The sequence below is a fragment of the Pithys albifrons genome, chromosome 10 (genome assembly GCF_047495875.1).
Source record: "Pithys albifrons albifrons isolate INPA30051 chromosome 10, PitAlb_v1, whole genome shotgun sequence".
NCBI classification, from domain to species: domain Eukaryota; kingdom Metazoa; phylum Chordata; class Aves; order Passeriformes; family Thamnophilidae; genus Pithys; species Pithys albifrons.
Genome location: NC_092467.1, coordinates 5,888,988 through 5,907,644, shown reverse-complemented (window position 1 = coordinate 5,907,644; position 18,657 = coordinate 5,888,988). Strand labels below are relative to the sequence as shown.

Below are 18,657 nucleotides of genomic sequence, written 5' to 3'. Positions count from 1 at the left end.
CAGAGAGAGTGCTCAGGCATTGGAATGGGCTGCCCAGAGAGGGGGTGGATTCCCCATCCCTGGAGGTTTTTCAACTGAGCTTGGCCGTGGCCCTGAGTGCCATGATCTGGTAAAGGGACTGGAGTTGGACCAAGGGTTGGACTTGATGATCTCGGAGGTCTTTTCCAACCCAATCCATTTTATGATTCTATGGTATGGATGAGGGAGGAGCAATTTGGGGAAACTCCTGCAAGGTGAGGAGGAAAAGCTCTGCAGAATAAAAATACAACAAACTGCAAGAGTTTTTAAAGTCCCTCGTATCTGCTGTGTGGGGTTCCACACAAGGAGACAGTGAGGAGCTGTGGGGTGGGAGCTGTGGCTCCAGGTAAATGCCTCCATAGGGAGTTCTGGAGGTATCTCCCACCAGGAGACTCCTGGGGGGCAGGAACCACACCGGCATGGCCATATATTCCTACTGGGATGGAGACTGGGCCTTTCTCCCACACTGGAAGAGGAGAACATTTCCCATCAGAACATTGGTTGGATATCAGGAAGAAGTTCTTTACAGAGAGAGTAATCAGGCACTGGAATGGGCTGCCTAGAGAGGGGGTGGATTCTCCAACCCTGGATGTTTTTAAGGTGAGACTGGATGTGGCACTGAGTGCCATGATCTGGTAATCAAACTGGGGTTGGATTAAGGGTTGGACTTGATGATCTCGGAGGTGTCTTCCAACCCAACTGATTCTATGATTCTATGATTCTGTGATTTTGGCTGCAGAGGGGATGTGACAGGTGTTTGCAGGAAGGTGTGGCTGTTGGTCAAACAGCTGCTTTGTGCTCACTTAAAAACAGTGAAAATGAAAAGTATCCAGTGCAAAAAGATCCGGATCCAGTGGGTTTGTGTTTGGCTCTGACACTTTCCACATATATATGTATATATCTGGAGATGTGTGATTTCTTCTGGGCTTTGGAGTCCCTTGGATTCTCCCAGGACTCTTTAGGTCTGTGACTTCTTCTGGGGCTTTGGGTTCCTTGACTTCTAGGATTTTGGAGGTGTCTGACTTCTGGGAGTTTGGAGGTTTGGGATTTTGGAGGTCTGGGAATTCTCCTAGGATATTGGAGGTCTGAGATCTTGGAGATCTGGGATTTCTCCTAGGATTTTGAAGGTTTGTGATTTTGGAGGTCTGTGACTTCTGGGATTTTGGAGATGAGTGACTTCTTCTGGGGCTTTGGGTTCCATGACTTCTTCTAGGATTTTGGAGGTCTCTGGCTTCTGGGATCTCCGAGGTTTGGGATCTCCGAGGTCTGGGATCTCTGAGGTCTTTGATTTTGGAGGTCTGTGATTTTGGAGGTTTGGGATTTCTCCTAGGATTTTGAAGGTCTGTGATTTTGGAGATCTGTAATTTGTCCTGGGTGCAGGGGGTGGTACCTACACTCTCTTCAGCGCAGGAGGCAGAGGTAGCCGGCCCGGGCAGTCCCGCATCCCTCCTGACACCGCATCGCTCCGCAGCTCTCCCGCTTTTCCAGCGATAAGGGGGGTGGATAATGCGTGAAGCGGAGGCGGGAGGAGGCAGGGGCCGGGGGAGCCGTGCCGAGCCGAGCCGTGCCGAGCCGCGCCGCACGGGGAGGAGGTGCCGGGCCGCGGTGCCCGCCCCTCGCCGCCGCCGCCTCCGTCCCTCCCGGCGCCGGGAGCGCGGCGCGGGGCTCCAAGATGGCTTTGGCCGGGCTGTGCTCGCTGCTGGCCGGGTGCTGCCTGGCCGCTGGCAGCGGCCCCGCCGAGGCGGCGGCGGAGGCGGCGGCCAAGGAGCTGGAGTGCAAACTGAAGAGCATCACCGTGTCGGCGCTGCCCTTCCTGCGGGAGAACGATCTCAGCATCATGCACGGCCCCTCGGCCGCCGAGCCCAAGCTGCTCTTCTCGGTCCGAAACGATTTCCCCGGCGAGATGGTGGTGGTGGATGACCTGGAGAACACGGAGCTGCCCTACTTCGTGCTGGGTGAGCCTGCGGGAGCGCGGCGGGGCCCCGAGCATCCCCGGCGGCGGGGCTCCTCCCTGCCGCACCGGCGGGCGCCCTGCGGCTGCTTGGCCCCGGGGCCGGTACACCCCGCTGCAGCACCTCGGCCCCGGGGCCGGGTCACCCCGCTGCAGCATCTCTGCTCGGCCCCGGGGCCGGGTCACCCCGCTGCAGCATCTCTGCTCGGCCCCGGGGCAGGGACACCCCGCTGCAGCATCTCTGCTCGGCCCCGGGGCAGGGACACCCCGCTGCAGCATCTCTGCTCGGCCCCGGGGCAGGGACACCCCGCTGCGGCATCTCTGCTCGGCCCCGGGGCCGGGTCACCCCGCTGCAGCATCTAAGGTCCCGGTGTCCTTTCATCCCACTACAGCATCGCATGTCCCGGTGTCCTTTCACCCCACTGCAGCATCTCGGCCCCGGTGCCAGTTCACCCACTGCAGCATCGCGGCTGGAGATGCCGCAGGCCCAGGGCGCCTGATGCATTCCCAGGTTGTCATCCACTAGACTCGTTCCCAGCTCGATCCATGGCCACCGGCGGCTTGCGCTGGCAGGAGGCCCACTGTCTGCTCCCAGCCTGCCCAGCTGGAGGTGAGGGTTTCTGCTTTGACTGCCCCTGAGCAGAGTCACCTTTCCTGCAGCCTGATGGAAAAATACTCCCGTGCCCAGCATATCCCATTCTGCCTGTGTGTGTGCTGCCCCCAGCACTCCTGCCCCCAGGTGTGGGGCTTTGGCCTGCTCATATGGCCTGGGTGGTTCCCACCTGCTCTTCACCAACTGCGTGAGGCTCATCTGCCCTTATCTCATGGACTCCTTCAGTTTTCTTCCACTATAAAAAGCCAACAATTTATTCCTTTGTTTATGCTGGGATCAGAGAGAGGCCTCCACCCCTTGTGCTCAGGGACCTGCTTCCCTCCTCACACCTGGAACAAGTCACTGAGATGTGTAATTTTTGGTGACTTTGCTGCAGAATACCAGTTCCCATCCCACACATAACCTCCTGCCCTGGGCAAATGCCACCAGGGCTTTCATAGCAGCCCCACCGTGGCTGTGCCACCTCCTGCAGCCTTGTCCATCTGTTGCTTTTCCAGCAGCACCTTGGGTGTCCCATGAAGTTTCTGAAATGCCGCCCTTGTTTGGATGTTGGCCCGAAAATGAGGCACTGTGTGTTGCTTGATGTGACATTGCTCCTCGTACCACCCCTGTGTGCAGTGGTGACCCCAGATGGGGTTTTCTCCCTAGAAATTCATCACCTCCATAGCCTCTGGACCCCTCCATGAGCTAAAAAACCCCAGTCCTGGATGCTGGGTGGGCTTGGGGCAGCTCTGGCTGCTGTGTGGGCATCCCCCTTCTCCCGAGATATAGCCAGAGGCAGGCGTGTCACTAATGATGCCAAGGTGGGGGGTCTGTGGGAACACCCCGGGATGTTTTGCTGGAGCCTGGGGGCCGTGTGGGGAGGGGGCAGCGGGCCGTGGTGCCCCCCGTTCCCTGGTCCAGCCCTGTGCCGCGGGATGCTGCAGCCGAGGCCGGAGAGCGTTGCTGTGGCAACAAGGCAGCAGCGCTGCGGATGCAGCGGACGCAGGCATGGCCGCCAGCCCCGCGCCACCTCCGTGCCCCAAAGGCCACCTGGGCACTTGTCCCCTGGCCCCCTCAGATCCGGTCCCAAGGAGCTGGACCCCAGTGGGCCCTGGGGTGCTGCCAGTGGGGACCATCTGGGTGGAAATTGGGGGGGGGGGGATCCCTGGGCATGTGGTGATTTCCCGAGGGATTTTTCCAATTCACGAGCATTCACTGGGCTGTGGAGGGAAGGACCCACCTGCCCTGACAGCCCCCCACTGCGCCCATGGCTTGCACTGATGATGACTGATGGCAGGGTTTTGCTTTTCCCTCCTTCTGTTTTCTTCTGCCAGACAAATACAAGGATGGCTGGCCTCATGCCAGTGCACCCTGATACCCTGGTGGTGGGCAGGCTCTCTGGGGCTTTGCCACCTGAGACTTTGGTCCCCCAAGAACCTGGGGATGCATGGTGCTGTGCCAGTCCCCAGCATGCAGGGATTTGGGCTGTGGAGACACAGAGGGGATCCCTGCCTGGACTTGTGGGTCTGGGGGCTGAGCTGGCAGGGTACACTGCACTTTGCAGCCCCCCTCTTTGCCAGGGCTTGGTGCCTTCTGGGAAATGTCATGTTACATCTCCTTCTCCCCTGGAGAGAAGGGCTTGCTTTGAAGATGGTATGGCCCCTTTGCCATGTGTGGGTCTTGTTGTTGTGCTGCTTTACCATGTTGTTTTTATTATTATTAGAGTTATTATTATCATTATTAGTACCACTGTTAGCCTGGACACTGCTTTTGCACAGCAGAAACTCTAACATGCTCAGGGATCTTGCAAGACCCAGACTTGGTGACTCAGAGGCTGTAAGTTCTGGAGCTGGAGAGCCCCCAGCCCCAAAAACCCCAGAACAACACTCCTGTCTCTGTGCACTCAGTGGGAACATGGCCACGTCAGATCAGTGCATGGAACTGGTGTGGGTGGCTGTTTGTGTTTCCATGAGTCCTCGTGCACAGGCTGGAGGGTGTTTGAGCATCCTTCCAGGAATGTGGCTTCACACAGTGCTGCTTGCACCATTCCTGGCAAACATCAGACCTATTTGTGCCCAGCTTGTTGAGTTTGAATGTGTCAAAGGGGTGGATAATCCCCACACTCACTCTGAGCCTGGTCTGGTTCAGTGTCTGACCTGGGGGAAGCTGGGAAGCTGCTTCTTCTCCTCTGGTGGTTTTCAGATCCAGGGCTTGTGCACAGGGAAGGGATTCCCAAAGGAAACTAAGCTGCCTCCCAGTTGGCAGAGCCTTGGACCAGACCCAGTTGCTGCCCCTGGGTCAAGGAGGGTCTGGGTTTGGGCTGGGAGCACCAGGAAGTGCTGCACAGAGGCTCATGGCAGTGGCACCTTGGTTCTGCCACAGGGGCTCTTGGTCAACTCTCTTGAGGGTCTCTCCATGCCTCATTGTCCTCACAAGGAGGGTGGGAACATGTGGGGAGGTGGCTGTGGCAGGCTGGGACTGTGGCAGTGGAAGGGGCAAGGGGAGCAGCTGGAAAAGGGTCCGGACTGGGGACCCCAAAGATGGTGGGGTATCATCCCCTTCTGGTGTTGGCTGTTCCCCTCAAATGCTCCCTAAATAATTCAAGGACTCTCAAGCTTGGCCCGTGTTCATGGACACAGCTGTGTGTGGTTCCCCTGCCTTGGTGGCCAAGCCAGACATCCCACTGATGGGCACGTGGATCAAGGCTTCTCCCCCAGCTGGAGATGTACTGGAACCTTTGGAGAATGGGGTCTTTGGAGAGCCACCAATGGTGCTTGTTAAAGTGCTGGGGGAGTGTGTGTTGAACTGGGCATCCCAAAAATGCCTGTTACTCCTGCCCCTGATGAGATGCTCTGGTACCATAAATTAATGATATGCTCCAACTTTATAATTATATTAACACAAGAGGGTGAGGCCTTGCTTGCTGCCTGCTTTCTATGCACATATTTTAGATCTCATTCTCCCTGTTGTGTCCATCCTGGTGCCAGAGGCAGGTGTGTTGAGTCTGTTGGTGCTGAGCCCTCCCAAACACAGAGACCCTGCATTTGCTCTTGTGTTCTTCCAAAAGCAGAGGGACCATCTGTGGGATTATTACCTCTGGTTTAGGAGGAGAGGAGACACTTGGGCAAAGCTTTCAGCTGCTTTGTAACTCTCTTTGCTAATGAACAGAATGAGTTTTAATTGTGCTGGCTGCCTTCTTGTGCACATGCTGCCTCACTCAGGAGCAGCTCTGTGCTCCCACCCATAAACCCCACATTGCTTTATATGCCGGTCCTCAGTGGGACTCTGACATCTTTTCCCTGTTTTGCTGTGGGTCTTTTTCCCACCTCCTGAATTTTCAGGAAGCACCAATTTTCAGGTGGGAGCCGGGATGGGGCTCACTGGGCTGCCTGCATTTAGAATCACCTGGTTTCATCCTGCTCTAAATCAAGGAAACCTTCATTTGGAATGGTTGCCTTTCATCTCATTTTGTGTTTGTTGCATTAGTTGTATTTTTTCCTGAAGGGAGGAAGCATTTTGCTGATCGGTGCCCATTAAGAAATGCTAATTTGCGGCTCAATATTCCCTGTCCGCTCACCTTCACACCCCCTTCTTCCTCACTGCTTGGCTCGGCAGCATCCAGCCACATTTGATATGTCATTAACTGGATTCACACTCCTGCAGGCTGCTAATTTTTTGGGGCCCCATCCTTCTCAGCTTATAAAGCAGTGAGAGGGCTATTTACGAGCACCCTGGCTCCCCTCGGGCTCGGTGGAGATTTGCGATGCAATTAAAATCCGCGCCAAAGACGGTGCCTCTGACTCCTTCGCCTTCTCTGTAGTGCAATGACTGTTTGAAAAGTGAAGTCTTGAAATACCTTTTCGAGTGTAAAATCGACTTGAGGAATGAGAAAGCAGAGCTGATGTGTTGAACTCGTGCTTTCTGGGCACCGGATATTTCAAGATCTTGAAATATGGGGGTTTTTACATCCTGCTTTTTTTTTTTTGCTTGAGTGTGGAGTAGCTGAAGGAGCTTTTTCTGCCTCTCCAGTTTCCATCCCAGCTGCTGTGCCCTGAAATAGGGCAGTGCAGCCCCTCAACTTCCCCCTCCCCATCGCCCTCCCGGGAGCCTCAGCAGCAGAGGATGGGAGACAGTTCTTAACTTCAATGACTTTAATAGATTATCATAAACTCCAGCTTTAATACAACCTGTCATGATTTCAAATTATCTTACTTTTAAATTAAATAGATTCCTTTTTAAATACAAAATCAATTCTAATTTTTTAGAGGGGTGAGATTTTTCAAAGGCACCGATGAGCTGGGCATATTTAACTGCTCTCGAATATCTCCCCGAAATATCTAATCAATTTTTTTTTTTTGCTAAATCCCAGCTTAGCTCTTGGCTGTGCTGGTGGGTGCTCTGGCTGTGACTTCCCTGGGTTAATAACAGGATAGCACGGGGGGTTGTGGGGATGTGAGACAGATCACAGTGGGGATGTTGGCTGCTGCTAATCGGGATGATGGGCCACCGGAGCGCCTGCCGGTCCCGGCTCTCCTTCCAGGCTGCAGGATGTGACACCCGTCGGCTCTCATCCTCATCCCACACATCTTCCCCCTGCTGCAGACTGCAGGACATGGTGTCCTCCCCAGTCTGTCCTCCACCCCCAGCTCCTAAAAGGCCCTGGAAGAGGGAAACAGGAGCCAAGGGGCAGCAGGGTTGCATTAGCCCATTTTTTCCCTCCAGTTCCCTGTCAAGTGAGAAGAGCATCCCACTGAGTTTAGTTCCTCTCACCTGGATCTGGATGCTGGTTGTGATCCCAAAGCTTTTGGCACACAGGGCGGCCCTTTGGTCCCAGCTCTCTGCATTAGGAAAGCAGTTCTTGGGGTGTTGCATTGCCAGTCCCTGGCTTGACTTAATCCCTAGGGGAGGCAGTGGCACCCTGGCATCACCACCAGAATGCCCCTTCCCATCGCAGGGACCAGGATACGACAGAGGGCTCCAGCAGGGCTGATCCCATCATGGGACCCACAGCATCGCTCCGGTGCGAACCTTGCACCTGGAAATAGGTGTAATGGTGAAATAATGAAGCAAATATTAAGAAATTTTTAAGTACCTAGTGAATAACCAAGTTAAATTGTACCAGGGGAGCTCAATTGCCTTGCTTAGATTGATTGAATTACTAAATGAGCCTGACTAATGGAATGGAGTGGATATATCGGACTTTTACTCAAGATCCTGAAATAATTTCTCTAATAAGATTGTGAGCCATTAATTGAACTTGGCTTTGATCCTGGACGCTGTCGCATGCTCTGAAACCTGCTGGTATGATGGATGCTCCGGCGTGCCCAGCCGAGGGGGCGGCTGCTGCCATCTCCCTGCCCAGTGGCTTGGAGGGAAGCCAGGGAATGTGCCTTCAGCAGTCCCAACCACCCCACTGGGAGCTGCAGTGGGGAAGGGACTCCAAAATGACCTGTCTCAGCAGCCCTCCTGCCCCTTGGCAAAACCTGTGCTGGCAGTGGGAGGCACTGAATTACCTCCTGCTGCCAGCCTGGCTCCCATGAATTTCAGATGGATGCTTGGGGGTTTTATCTACTGAAAATCCAGGGGTGCCACGTTCTTCCTACATCATCCTGGAGTGGTTGCTGCGGGTGGTGGGACATTGTTGTAGCATCCAGAGTGCTGCTGGATGTCCACTCTGCTGTGGGAGATGTTGGTCACCAAGGCTTGGGGGCTTGCAGAGCTTCCAGCAAAATAGAGAGGGATCTGCCAAGGGAGTTGCATCGTGCCTTGGACCTGCCCTGGAGCACACAGTGGGACAGGACAGGCTCATCTAATAGCTTATCTAATCATAGAATCATAGAATGGATTGGGTTGGAAAAGACCTCCGAGATCATCAATTCCAACCCTTGGTCCAGCTCCAGTCCCTTTACCAGATCATGGCACTCAGTGCCACGGCCAATCTCAGTTGTAAAACCTCCAGGGATGGGGAATCCACCCCCTCTCTGGGCAGCCCATTCCAATGTCTGATTACTCTCTCTGGAAAGAATTTTTTTCTTATCTCCAACTTAATTTCCCCTGGCAGAGCTTAAGCTCATGCCCCCTTGTGCCATTGCTGACTGCCTGGGTGTAAATTGCTGGTGGGACCCCATTCCAGCCCTTCCTCTTGGTCATGCAATGTAAACCTGACCTCTCCACATCCCTTTTTCAGCTGAAGGATGGGGCCAAAGGGGTGTGACCTGCTCAGAGTACTGAAGCACTGAGGACACCCCCATGCCTGGTCCCACACCCTCCTCCAAGGGATGGATCCCAGCACCCACCTCAGGGGAGCAGAGGCAGCCCTTAAGACCACATGGTGGGGTGGAAAATGCTGCAGAGAAGCTGGCAGCATCCCAGGGAGGAGCAGGGAGTCCCCCATGGCCAGCCTGGGGTGACCAAGGCTCAGGAGGGAGGCACAGGGTGCATGTCCCCATCCTTACGGACACCTTATGCCCATGCTGTGCCCATCACTCTCTTGCTGGGCACAGAGCTTTCAGTGGCACAGTGGATGTACAGGGCCTCTTGTATATTTTTTTTCCTTAGCCAAGGGAAAAAAAAGTAAGAAATAAGGATTTCGTCTCTAGGAACCCGTTGCCACAGCAACCGCGCATCCAGCTGGCTCCAGCGTTGGGAGGGGATCTCACTGACCCAGAAAGCGGCAGGGGGAGTGGGATGTGGGGCTGCTTGGCCTTTCCTTGGGGTATCAGGGTCTGGCAGGGTGGGCAGGACACCAGTGCCCAGCCAAGGGGGCAGCAGGGGGCCTGGTTCCTTCTTTAGGCTCCCTTTAATCAGTCCGAGCCTGAGTTTCTCAGCCTGTCTCCAGCCGGGGATGCTCAGGCTTCATCTTGTTCCTGAGACCTGTCCCAGTTTTGGGGGCTGAGCTACGCCTGTGGGTGCTCCTCAAAGACCCCCAAAGCCTTGTGGCAGGTTTTACGCCCCTGGAATTGGCTGTGGTTCCAGTGCTGGAGGGGACCCTCAGGCAGACAAACACTTCCCTGATGCCACTGTCTCACCCCTGCTCTTCTCTCCATACACTGGTGGCATTTGCTCCTGGGCTGCATTCCTTTTCCTACCATTTTATTTTATTTTATTTTATTTTATTTTATTTTATTTTATTTTATTTTATTTTATTTTATTTTATTTTATTTTATTTTATTTTATTTTATTTTTTATTCTATTTTATTCTCTGTTACTCTGTTCTGGTTTATTCTCTGTTGCTCTATTCAGGTTTATTTTATATTCCATTCTATTCTGTTTTATTTTTTTCATGGTTGCTTAGCCAGCTACACAGAGGCTCTGAAATCATCTCTCTTGGATCCTTGCTGCAGAGCAGTCCTTCAAATGAAGGAATTTTTGCCTGGTGGGATTAAGGCAGCGCCTGGATGATGACGGCTCTGTCATTTAAGACTGGTTGTCCTTTTCTTTCCAAATTGCCAGGCTCTGGATTCTCTGCAGCTGTGGCCCATGGCTCACCCCAAGCAGCAGCTGAGGGATTTGTCTAGATCAGGGAAGGCTTTTGATTGCCAGGTGCTGGCTGTCCCACTATGGCTTTAATGCTGAGAAATCCCTTGGAGGGGAGCATGCCCCGCTCCCATGGGCTGTGTTGTATTTCTGATCCCCTTTTCCTGCCCTGCAGCTGGGGGGTGCTCGGGATGGATGCTCACTCAGAGCTGGGCTCTTTGGAGTCTGCTTTAGAATGTTGTTAAGCTGACCTCACACTTGCTTTGCTGTGAGGTCTTGTTTACTGGTGAGACAGTCCAAGTCTGTCCCCTCTGTGATGTCCTGCCTGCAGATCCACTGGGGAATGGGCAATTTTTCACCATTCATAGTGAAAGGATCCTTGAGGGACCCTCTAGCTGGTGGTGACACATGGGGCACAGAATTTTGGGGTCTGCAGCCCTGATGCAAGAGGTGACATGGTCCCTTTTCTGGCCAGCTCTGAGGCATTTCAGTAATTAGGATGACTAACAAGTGCAGCAGAGCAAGCAGCTATGGGGGATGAAGAGGGCTGACTTTACTCCCACAGGGATCTGATCTAGCTGAAAACCAGCCTGGTAAAAGAAAGAAACTGGAGAATCATAGAACTCTAGAATGGTTTGGGTTGGAAGGGACCCTAAAGCTCATCTCATTCCACCCCCTGCCATGGGCAGGGACACCTTCCATTATCCCAGTTTGCTCCAAGCCCTGTCCAATCTGGCCTTGGACACTCCCAGGGATGGGGCAGCCACAACTTCTCTGGACAATCTGTGCCAAGGCCTGCCCACCTCACAGGGTTGGAAGAAGAGTAGGAGAAGGTGGTAGGAGATGACAAGGAGACTGTGCCTGTGATCTTGCTTGGACATGTCATTTCTGCTTGGCCTGACAAGGGCTGTATTGCCTTGGGAGTGCTTCCCAAATCAGGTCAGTGGCCCAAGTGAAACAATATCCTGGCTGCCAGAGCCCTTTGAGATGGAGAGGAGGTTAAACCAGGTACAGGGAGGACCTTGACCTTGTTTTTTTGGGAGCTCCTTTTCCTCTCTCCTGCACTCCTGCCCTCCTCCTCTGCCACAAACCCCCAGCTGCGATGTCACCGTCACAACACAGTGGCTGCCTGGGAAGGCAGATATTAGCAACCCCGAAATATCCCCGGGACAGGCTCTTGTGTGATGGGAGACAGTTACCATGGAAACCTCCTTCAAATAAAAAAAAATAAAAAGAAAAAAACCACAAAATTTAAAGCAGCCCTTGTAGCTTAGAGGAACTGTAGACCTTATTATGGGTTTTGGCAACCCCCCTTTTTCTTTTATTTGTTCCAGCTTAAAGCTCCGGGAGACAAGGCAATTAATTTGGCATCCCAAGGGGAGTGAGAGAGGGAGGGCACAGTGCTGGGAACCAGTTCCCCAGGCTGGTGGGCTCCTGGTGCTTCCCAGTGCTGCTGCCCTGCAGCCACCAAATGCCCTCTTGTAATGGGGTTGCTCCAACACAGAGGAAGAAGCAGGGTGGTTTTTTAGAAGAGATGGCTTAAGGCTTAAAAAAGCCCTTCTAGCTCTGTAGGTGGAGGGCTTGGGGAGGGTTTGGTGTGAGTAAAGGGTTCGGGGCACTGCAGGAGGGGTGAGGATGTGGGAAAACACCACAGATTGGAGCTCCAGCATGGGGATGGTGGCTCAGCGTGGGTCAGGGGGATGTCCTTATGTGGTTGGCAGCAGAAGGCAGTGCCCTTTCTCCTGCAGGGGAGCTCCTGCCTGAATGAGTCAAACTGGCCAGCTTTGGTGGGGAAGGGAATGTGCTTGGGAAAGGAGACAGCCCACTCCCAAATTTTTTTTACCAGAGTCTACTTCGCAGCAGTGGCTGCAGAGTCTTTAAATTGCTGCAGTGCTCTCAGCCTGTTTGCTCCCCTAATGATGTCCCCAGTGTCCACTGCCTCTGGGAAATCTCCTGGAAACGTCAGGTTTGGACTGGAGAGCCTTTTATGCCTCCCACTGCCCTGGGCTGGCTCCGAGCTCCCCTGGGTGCTGCTTTCCCAGTGGTGGTTGTGCTGGTGCAGAGCTGTTTTCCCATCCCAGGGCTGCATCTCCCAACCTCTCCTGTATTGCTCAGCCAGAAATAGTTGGGCTCTGCCTTTTGCCACTTTGGGAGAGCTCTGGAGAGGAGCAATGAGGGGACTTGAGAGCTGTCACACTGCTGTGGAGCTGCTGGCTTTCCTGCAGGCCAAGGGGACAAGCCAGGGAGTTTGTCTCTGCAGACAAGACGTGTCTGACCTGGGAATGTGGGGGGAATTATAAATGTCTGTGCTGATCTGTGAGCTGGATCTCGTCCCATCTTATGCCAAGGTGCAGCTTTAGTGGACTGGGATGTGTGTCCAAGCATCCACAAGCAAGACAGTGCCTGAAACATCCTTCCAAGGAAAAATGAAACCAGTTTTATTATTTTTTTCTGCAGAATCTGCTCTTGTCCTGGGTGTGCCATTCTCCTGGTGTGCTCCGACTTGGTGGGCAGGAGAAGTAGCTCAGCCCCTGGATGGTGGGAATGCCTGCGAGCCAGGGAGGGGAGTCTGCCTTGGTCATGGGCTGGCTCCCATAGTTTTTATGATCATGTTTCCACTTTTTCTTGCTTGTAGAGTAAGGCACATCTCTGGTTAACAGCTGAAGGACTCATTAGTAGCCCTATCACCCTCCCACAGTCCGTTCATGCCTGGCACACACTGGGTGAAGGGATATCCTGTGGGCACTGGGGTGGGGCTGAGCAAGGGATGTGGAGTTTCCTGGGATGGACCTGGTGCACTTCTCGCCATGGGATGGTGGTGGTGTGGTCAGCCTGTGTTGCATACAACCTCCTTGTACTTAAAGCTCACTGGTGGGAAGAAGGGATTTCACATGCTGGGGGATGAAAGGCAGCATGGATGTAAAACACCGATGTGCCAGGAGCAGGGAAGTACTGGGGTCACGGAGGGAGGGCAGGAAGGATGGACCATGTGGAGGGAGGAGAGAGAGGCCCAATGGCAGGAGGCAGTAAATAACTGCAGAAACCACTCAAAAGCCAAGGGGCATTAGAAGCAGTGATGGCAGAGGCACTTGCCGTTGGTGTGAGCCACAGCATCCTTGTTGGCTTCTTTAGGCTGTTGTACACAGATCCCAGTAAAGTGCCTTTTGGAGCTAATCACAGCAGGAATTAATGGCTGTTTTCACACCAGGTGGCAGCATCGATGTCCTGGGAATAGCACTGCAAGGGCTGTGTGTTCAGTGGCTTTCTGGGCAAGAAAGGGAGGAGGTGGCAGGATACTGGTTGATCTCTGGACTCAGCAACAGCCAGAACTCACAGGGTTAAGGCAAAGATGTGGCCATAAATGCAGGAGTTTGCAGTTACTGTTGCTCAGAGTCCAGCAGGACTCTTTGCTCTTGAGATACTGATAACACAGCTCACTCCTCACCTTGATTTGATTTTCTTTGCTTACAGGGATGCTGCTTGTTTGCTAAAATGGGCTGCTGCTTCTCCAGTGCAAGATAAGCAAGAGGCAGCAGCTCCTTGCTCAGAAACTCCCCTGGTCATGGTCACGGGGGTGCTGTCCTGGTCAGGGTGACTCTTGATGAGGTTTGAGCATCCTGACTCCATCCACTTTTTTCTGGCCATCTCAGAGTTTAGCACTGGACTAAGAAGATCAGTAGATTTTCCTTCTTTTTTGTTTTCCATGCAAATGTGAGGGAACTTTCTGCCTGTTTATGACACTGGGATTTCCTCTTCCCTACCAAGTGTGCAAGCCCTGCCTGAAAAGACAGGCAGGTAAATACAGGCAGGGCCATGCTGCTCTGTCATGGCACTGGAGCTGATGGGTGCTGAAACCCAAGAGCAGTGTTATATAATTTGGACTGCAATGCAGAAACTCGTCCTTAATTTTTAATTATCCAATTGCCGCACGTACGTTGTGCTCAGCTTGGGATGTGAAGTTTGGCCCGTGGGCACGTGCAAGGGGACTTGGCTGGTAAAGATGACAGGAAGCCCTTCCCTTGTGTTCCTGTCCCTCGTGGCATGGTGGGAAGAAATGTATCCCCATGGCACTGAGCAGGGCTGGTCTGTGGTGGCTGCAGAGGATGCTCTGCACCCACCCAAGGGGTGTCCCATGGAGCAGTGGGAGGAGGAATGCAGGTCTGCTAAGGTTTCTCTGGTTCACAGTGTTAGAGAAATGGAAGACATTTGCATCCAGATATCCTCTAGCTGCTGGTAAAAGAGCCCCAAGTGCCTGTCAGGGTGGGTTTGTTGGGAGAAACAGTGAAGGAGCTGTTGCAGACCTCAGCTGTGAAGCACCATTTCTTCTCTTCCCTGTTTCTCTCCCTCTTTCAAATCTCCACTCTGCACTTTCTGTCCTTCCTACAAAGGCAGCTGCCTCAGAGCAGCTTAGGCTTCAAAGTTCCCAAAATAACAATGGTTAAAATAAATTAAAAAAAAGGGTTGCTACAAGATCAAGTCAGTGCCCCAGTTGCACCCGGGCTCAGAGCTTCAAGGCAGCTGCAAAGAGCCCCCCACAGTGTCCATGGTTGGGCATCTCAATGCTTGTGGTCCCATCTTCATCCTCCTGCAGTCACAGGAGATTTTGTAGGAGCCAGGAAGAGGCTGCAGGTAATTGAAAGAGCTGGGGGGTCCAGCTGCTTTTGTTGCCTGTGGGGGCAATTGGAGAAGGTCTCTATTGTAGAGGAGAAGGTTTTGGTGGTGGTTGCAGCCCCAGCCTTGTCCCCTGGCCAGGTGGCCGTGCACACAGGTCCTCTGTGCTCACCACGGTGCTTTGTGCCTCTGCTGGCTCCCCTGATTTATATAGATCATCAATATGACAATTATATACACCTGCAGGTTTAATTACCTCCATTTTCATCAGGCAGCGGCAGATTTATGCCTCTATTCAGTTCCTGTAAATCTGAAACAAGCTTGACTAGACCCAAAAGTCCTCCCATTGATCACCATGCACTGACTGGTCTCTGGCCCTCTTGACAAGCTCTTCTTTCAAGAGTGATAAATTCAAGATGCACAGTTAACTTTTCCCCCTTCTACATCTTTTTTCCTCATTCTTCTTTTTGTTTTTTGGTTTGTTTTTTTTTTTCCGTTCTCCTTTTCCATCTTTCAAAGACTCTCCACAAAGTTGAAAATGGAGCCTAAAATCAGTTAAGGCACCAAAAGGTTTATGATGTTGGGGTGCAGCTGGCAATATCCCATGCCTGCCTTGTCCATGCCAGTATGGGGCCACAGGTGAGGGTTCTGAGAGCAGCCTCAGTCCCACCAGGGATGGTGGGAGGAAGAGGAGGATCACTTCTTGGAAAAGCTCTTGGCCCTGCTGTGGATAAGTGAGCAGACAGGGTTATTTTGGTCCAGTTTCACTCTCTGGGAGGGCCACCTCGTCCGTCCTATGTCCCAGAAGACTGACAGGTCCTGGCTCTCCCCCCAGGAGATGAGGAATGAGCGGCCATGCTCATTTCCTGTGCTGAGCACGGGAATGCCAAAGTGACGTCTAATTTGCCTGACCTCTTGGCCTCAGCACAACGAGCACTTAAACAAATTAGTGTGCTGGAGTGAGCTGAAGTTCACCCTTGAACTGAAGTCCATGTCATCGCTGTCACCTCCCCTGCCAGTCCCACCACCTCCACAACCTGACCTCTCCTGCACGATGTGCTCTGGTGTCCTCCTGAGTGCCTGGCAGGTGGGCTGGAGTGGCTGCCCATTGCCTTCCCTGCCAGCCCACGGTGGATATAAATAGGCCTTTGCCTCCTTGTGAAAATTGCTGGCTGGCTTGGAAAGCTGGAGGGAATCTTGGCAAGCATCTTGGGTCTGTAGGGTCAGATGGCACAAAGGGCTAGAATTTGGAAAAGGGAGTTGCTGGCTGGGTGTTGAAAAGCCCTTTGACTGGGAGGGAACTGCCCTGGGGTCTCCTTCCCCCAGCCTGGGGGAGCATAGATAGCATCTCAGCCACTCCTGAAGGGACATTTGGATGTGGGATGCATCCTGGAAGCATAGCCTGGGTAGCACCGAGCTGGCTCTGCACTCACCCTTCAACTCTGAGAGACTTGGCAGTGTGGGCACAATGGGTTGTGGTCCCTTGGCATCTTCAGCCACAGCTGATAGTTGGTGAAAATTTGTTAAAACCACAGCATATCTATATTCAGTCCTTTCCCTGCTGCCAAGATCTGTGCTGCAGGGATTTCCCAAGCTGGGGTGAGCCTCTGAGCTCTCTGGCTCAATAGCTGCTGGTGGCTCTGTCTTCCCTGAATTTGGTTCCTTTCTCAGTGCTTCCGTACTTTATGCTGGATGAAAACAAACCTATTGTTAGTTTTTACATCCCTAATTCTTGCAAAGTGAGAAAAAATGATTAACCTTTGCCTTTCCCATTGCTTCACAGGCCTGCTGATTTTACAGGCTTTTGTCGTGTCCCTGCTCAGTTGTTTGCTTTCTTTACTGAGGAGTCCTACCACAGTTGGTTTCTCCTCATCACAAAGCTGTTTGCGACATCTCATCTTCTTTGTACCCTCCTCCGAACCTTCTGAGCTTTGCCTCCTCCGTCTCGAGATGGTTGACCTGAATACCACTTGCAGGATTCAAGATTGGCTTCCTTCACCAATGTTGAATTTCACCTGCCCACTTCCTTGCCCCCTTTCCCCCAGCAATTCACAGCTTTAACTCTGAGAACACTAAATTTAGCCTTGGTGACCAACTTTGTCATTCGCCTCCTCTTCCAGGGTGTTTCTGAGCAGCCGAGGTCCTGACAAAGATCCCCATGGGGCTTCTTGGTAACCTCCTTTCATTGTGAAAACTAATCTCTTACTCCTCCCCCACCTGGTGGGCTTCAAGAGAGCCTTCCCTCTTATTCCATCCCCACTTTGGCACTTTGGAAAACTTTGAGGGAGGATTTTTGACAAGAACTCTTTGAAATGAGTCCATCAAACTCGATCACCCTTTCCAGCATTGGGCGACCCGTATTTACCCACCTACCTGTTCCTCAAACAAAGCATCCAGGGCAGAGGCAGGATTTACTGGTCTTTAATTTCCATGATGCATGAGAGCTTTTTAAGAGATTGGGGTCTCCTCTGCCAGGTTTTGCTTCTCCAGTTGCTCACCCTGCTGGAGCAATGGTGATTGTGTTGGAGGAGTTCAGCAGCTGGGAGGTGAGCACCATGTGAGCCGAGGGGTTCGTGCCCTCCATGTCACTGATTTGCTGGGAGATGATTTAGCCAGGGCAGTAATTTTCCATGCTGAGTGGGAGCTTCTCCATCAATTGGGCTCATTCTATGGAGACCTGAGTTTCCCTCTGGAAGAGGTCGTGTGATAGCATTGCAGGGTGGAATATCAACTATAATTGTGGTCCTTTCTGGAGTTTACCATCAACCTCACATCTGTAGGTTGTTATCACGCATTTTCTTTATTTTACTTTTGCTCACTGTCGTGGTGTTGGGCTTTGGGGTTTTTGTTTTACATGAGTGTTGTTCCAGGAGGTGGATTTGTCTCTCTTCCTACATCTCCTCTGTAGTTCACAGTTGTGGCAGATGGGACCAAACTAACAAGACAGGAGTGAAAATCCAACACCAGTCTGCTTGTTGTTTTTCTCAGCCTTTGGTCAAAACTGAGAAATAGGACAGAAAAATAACCTTGGTGGGGATGTTGCACAGGTGTGGCTGGACACATCCTGGGGTCCGTGGGGAAGAGCAGGGCAATGGGGCAGGTTGTGTTGTAAGGTCAGCAGCTGCAGAGCAAACCCAGTCAGCTCAGAGCCATTAATGATGAATCAGTGCCCTTCTCTCTGGAAACAGTCGTGCAGCACAGGGTGACGGAGGGATTTGTTAAAGAAAGGGATGGATTAGGGCTGTGGCATATCTGGGACAAAAATCCCAGTTCAGGACTAAAGGATGGCTACAGCTTTGAAATGTAGCTCCTTGATGACCTTCCCAAAGGCAAAGGCACCCTATATTCCAAGGAGAAACCTGGTTAGCTGTCAGCCTTGCTGTGGCAGCTCATGGCTTCACGTGGACCAGCCTCACGTGCAGACATCGTGGTGGGGCATCTCTCTGACAGAGACAGAGTGGCTCCAGGGAGATCACCAGTGCCTTTTCATTGAGCCTTTATGTTCTCTCATATCTATGAGTCTTTTGGAAATTTTGCCCCTGGGCCCCTCTCCCATGAAGCAGGTTCCTAATATGTAAAGTGAGGTTTATGTTTGCTGGTATGGAAGAAATGGATTGTCTTGGAAAGGTGGAATGAGCTACAGAATGAGCTGATTTTCCTATCTGAGACTGAAGGCAGGAGAAAAAATGCAAATAAAATATGGATAGTCAGTGATGAGTGTGATTTTTTTAAACAGGCCCATAAAAACATGAATATTATACTATGAATGATGTGTCAGTAAAACCTTGGAAGTATAAAGGAGTTAAATATCAGGATAAGCATTTTGACATCTGAATTGATAGTAATCAAGGCCTGAGGTCTCAACACAGTGAGTGACTCATGGTGGGAAGGTCTCCTGAGTCACTGCAGACACTGGAGACCCTTAGAGGAATGCAAGACTTGCTTTAGCTGAGTGCGAGCCCTTTAAAGGATTTGTGAGGTTTAGACATGGAGCAAAAGCCTTTGC

The 18,657-nt window shown here is 52.3% G+C and overlaps 1 protein-coding gene across 1 annotated transcript in view; it reads left to right on the top strand.

Annotated features, from left to right (window-relative positions):
• Positions 1-1,635: 1,635 nt before the first annotated feature.
• The window catches only part of ASTN1 (astrotactin 1), a 56,990-nt gene continuing 39,968 nt past the window's right edge, over positions 1,636-18,657 (top strand). Inside the window, exon 1 of the mRNA XM_071564890.1 lies at positions 1,636-1,973. Within this exon, the coding sequence (XP_071420991.1) occupies positions 1,691-1,973 (283 nt within the window). The 5' untranslated portion in view covers positions 1,636-1,690. The remainder of the gene's footprint in view (positions 1,974-18,657) is intronic.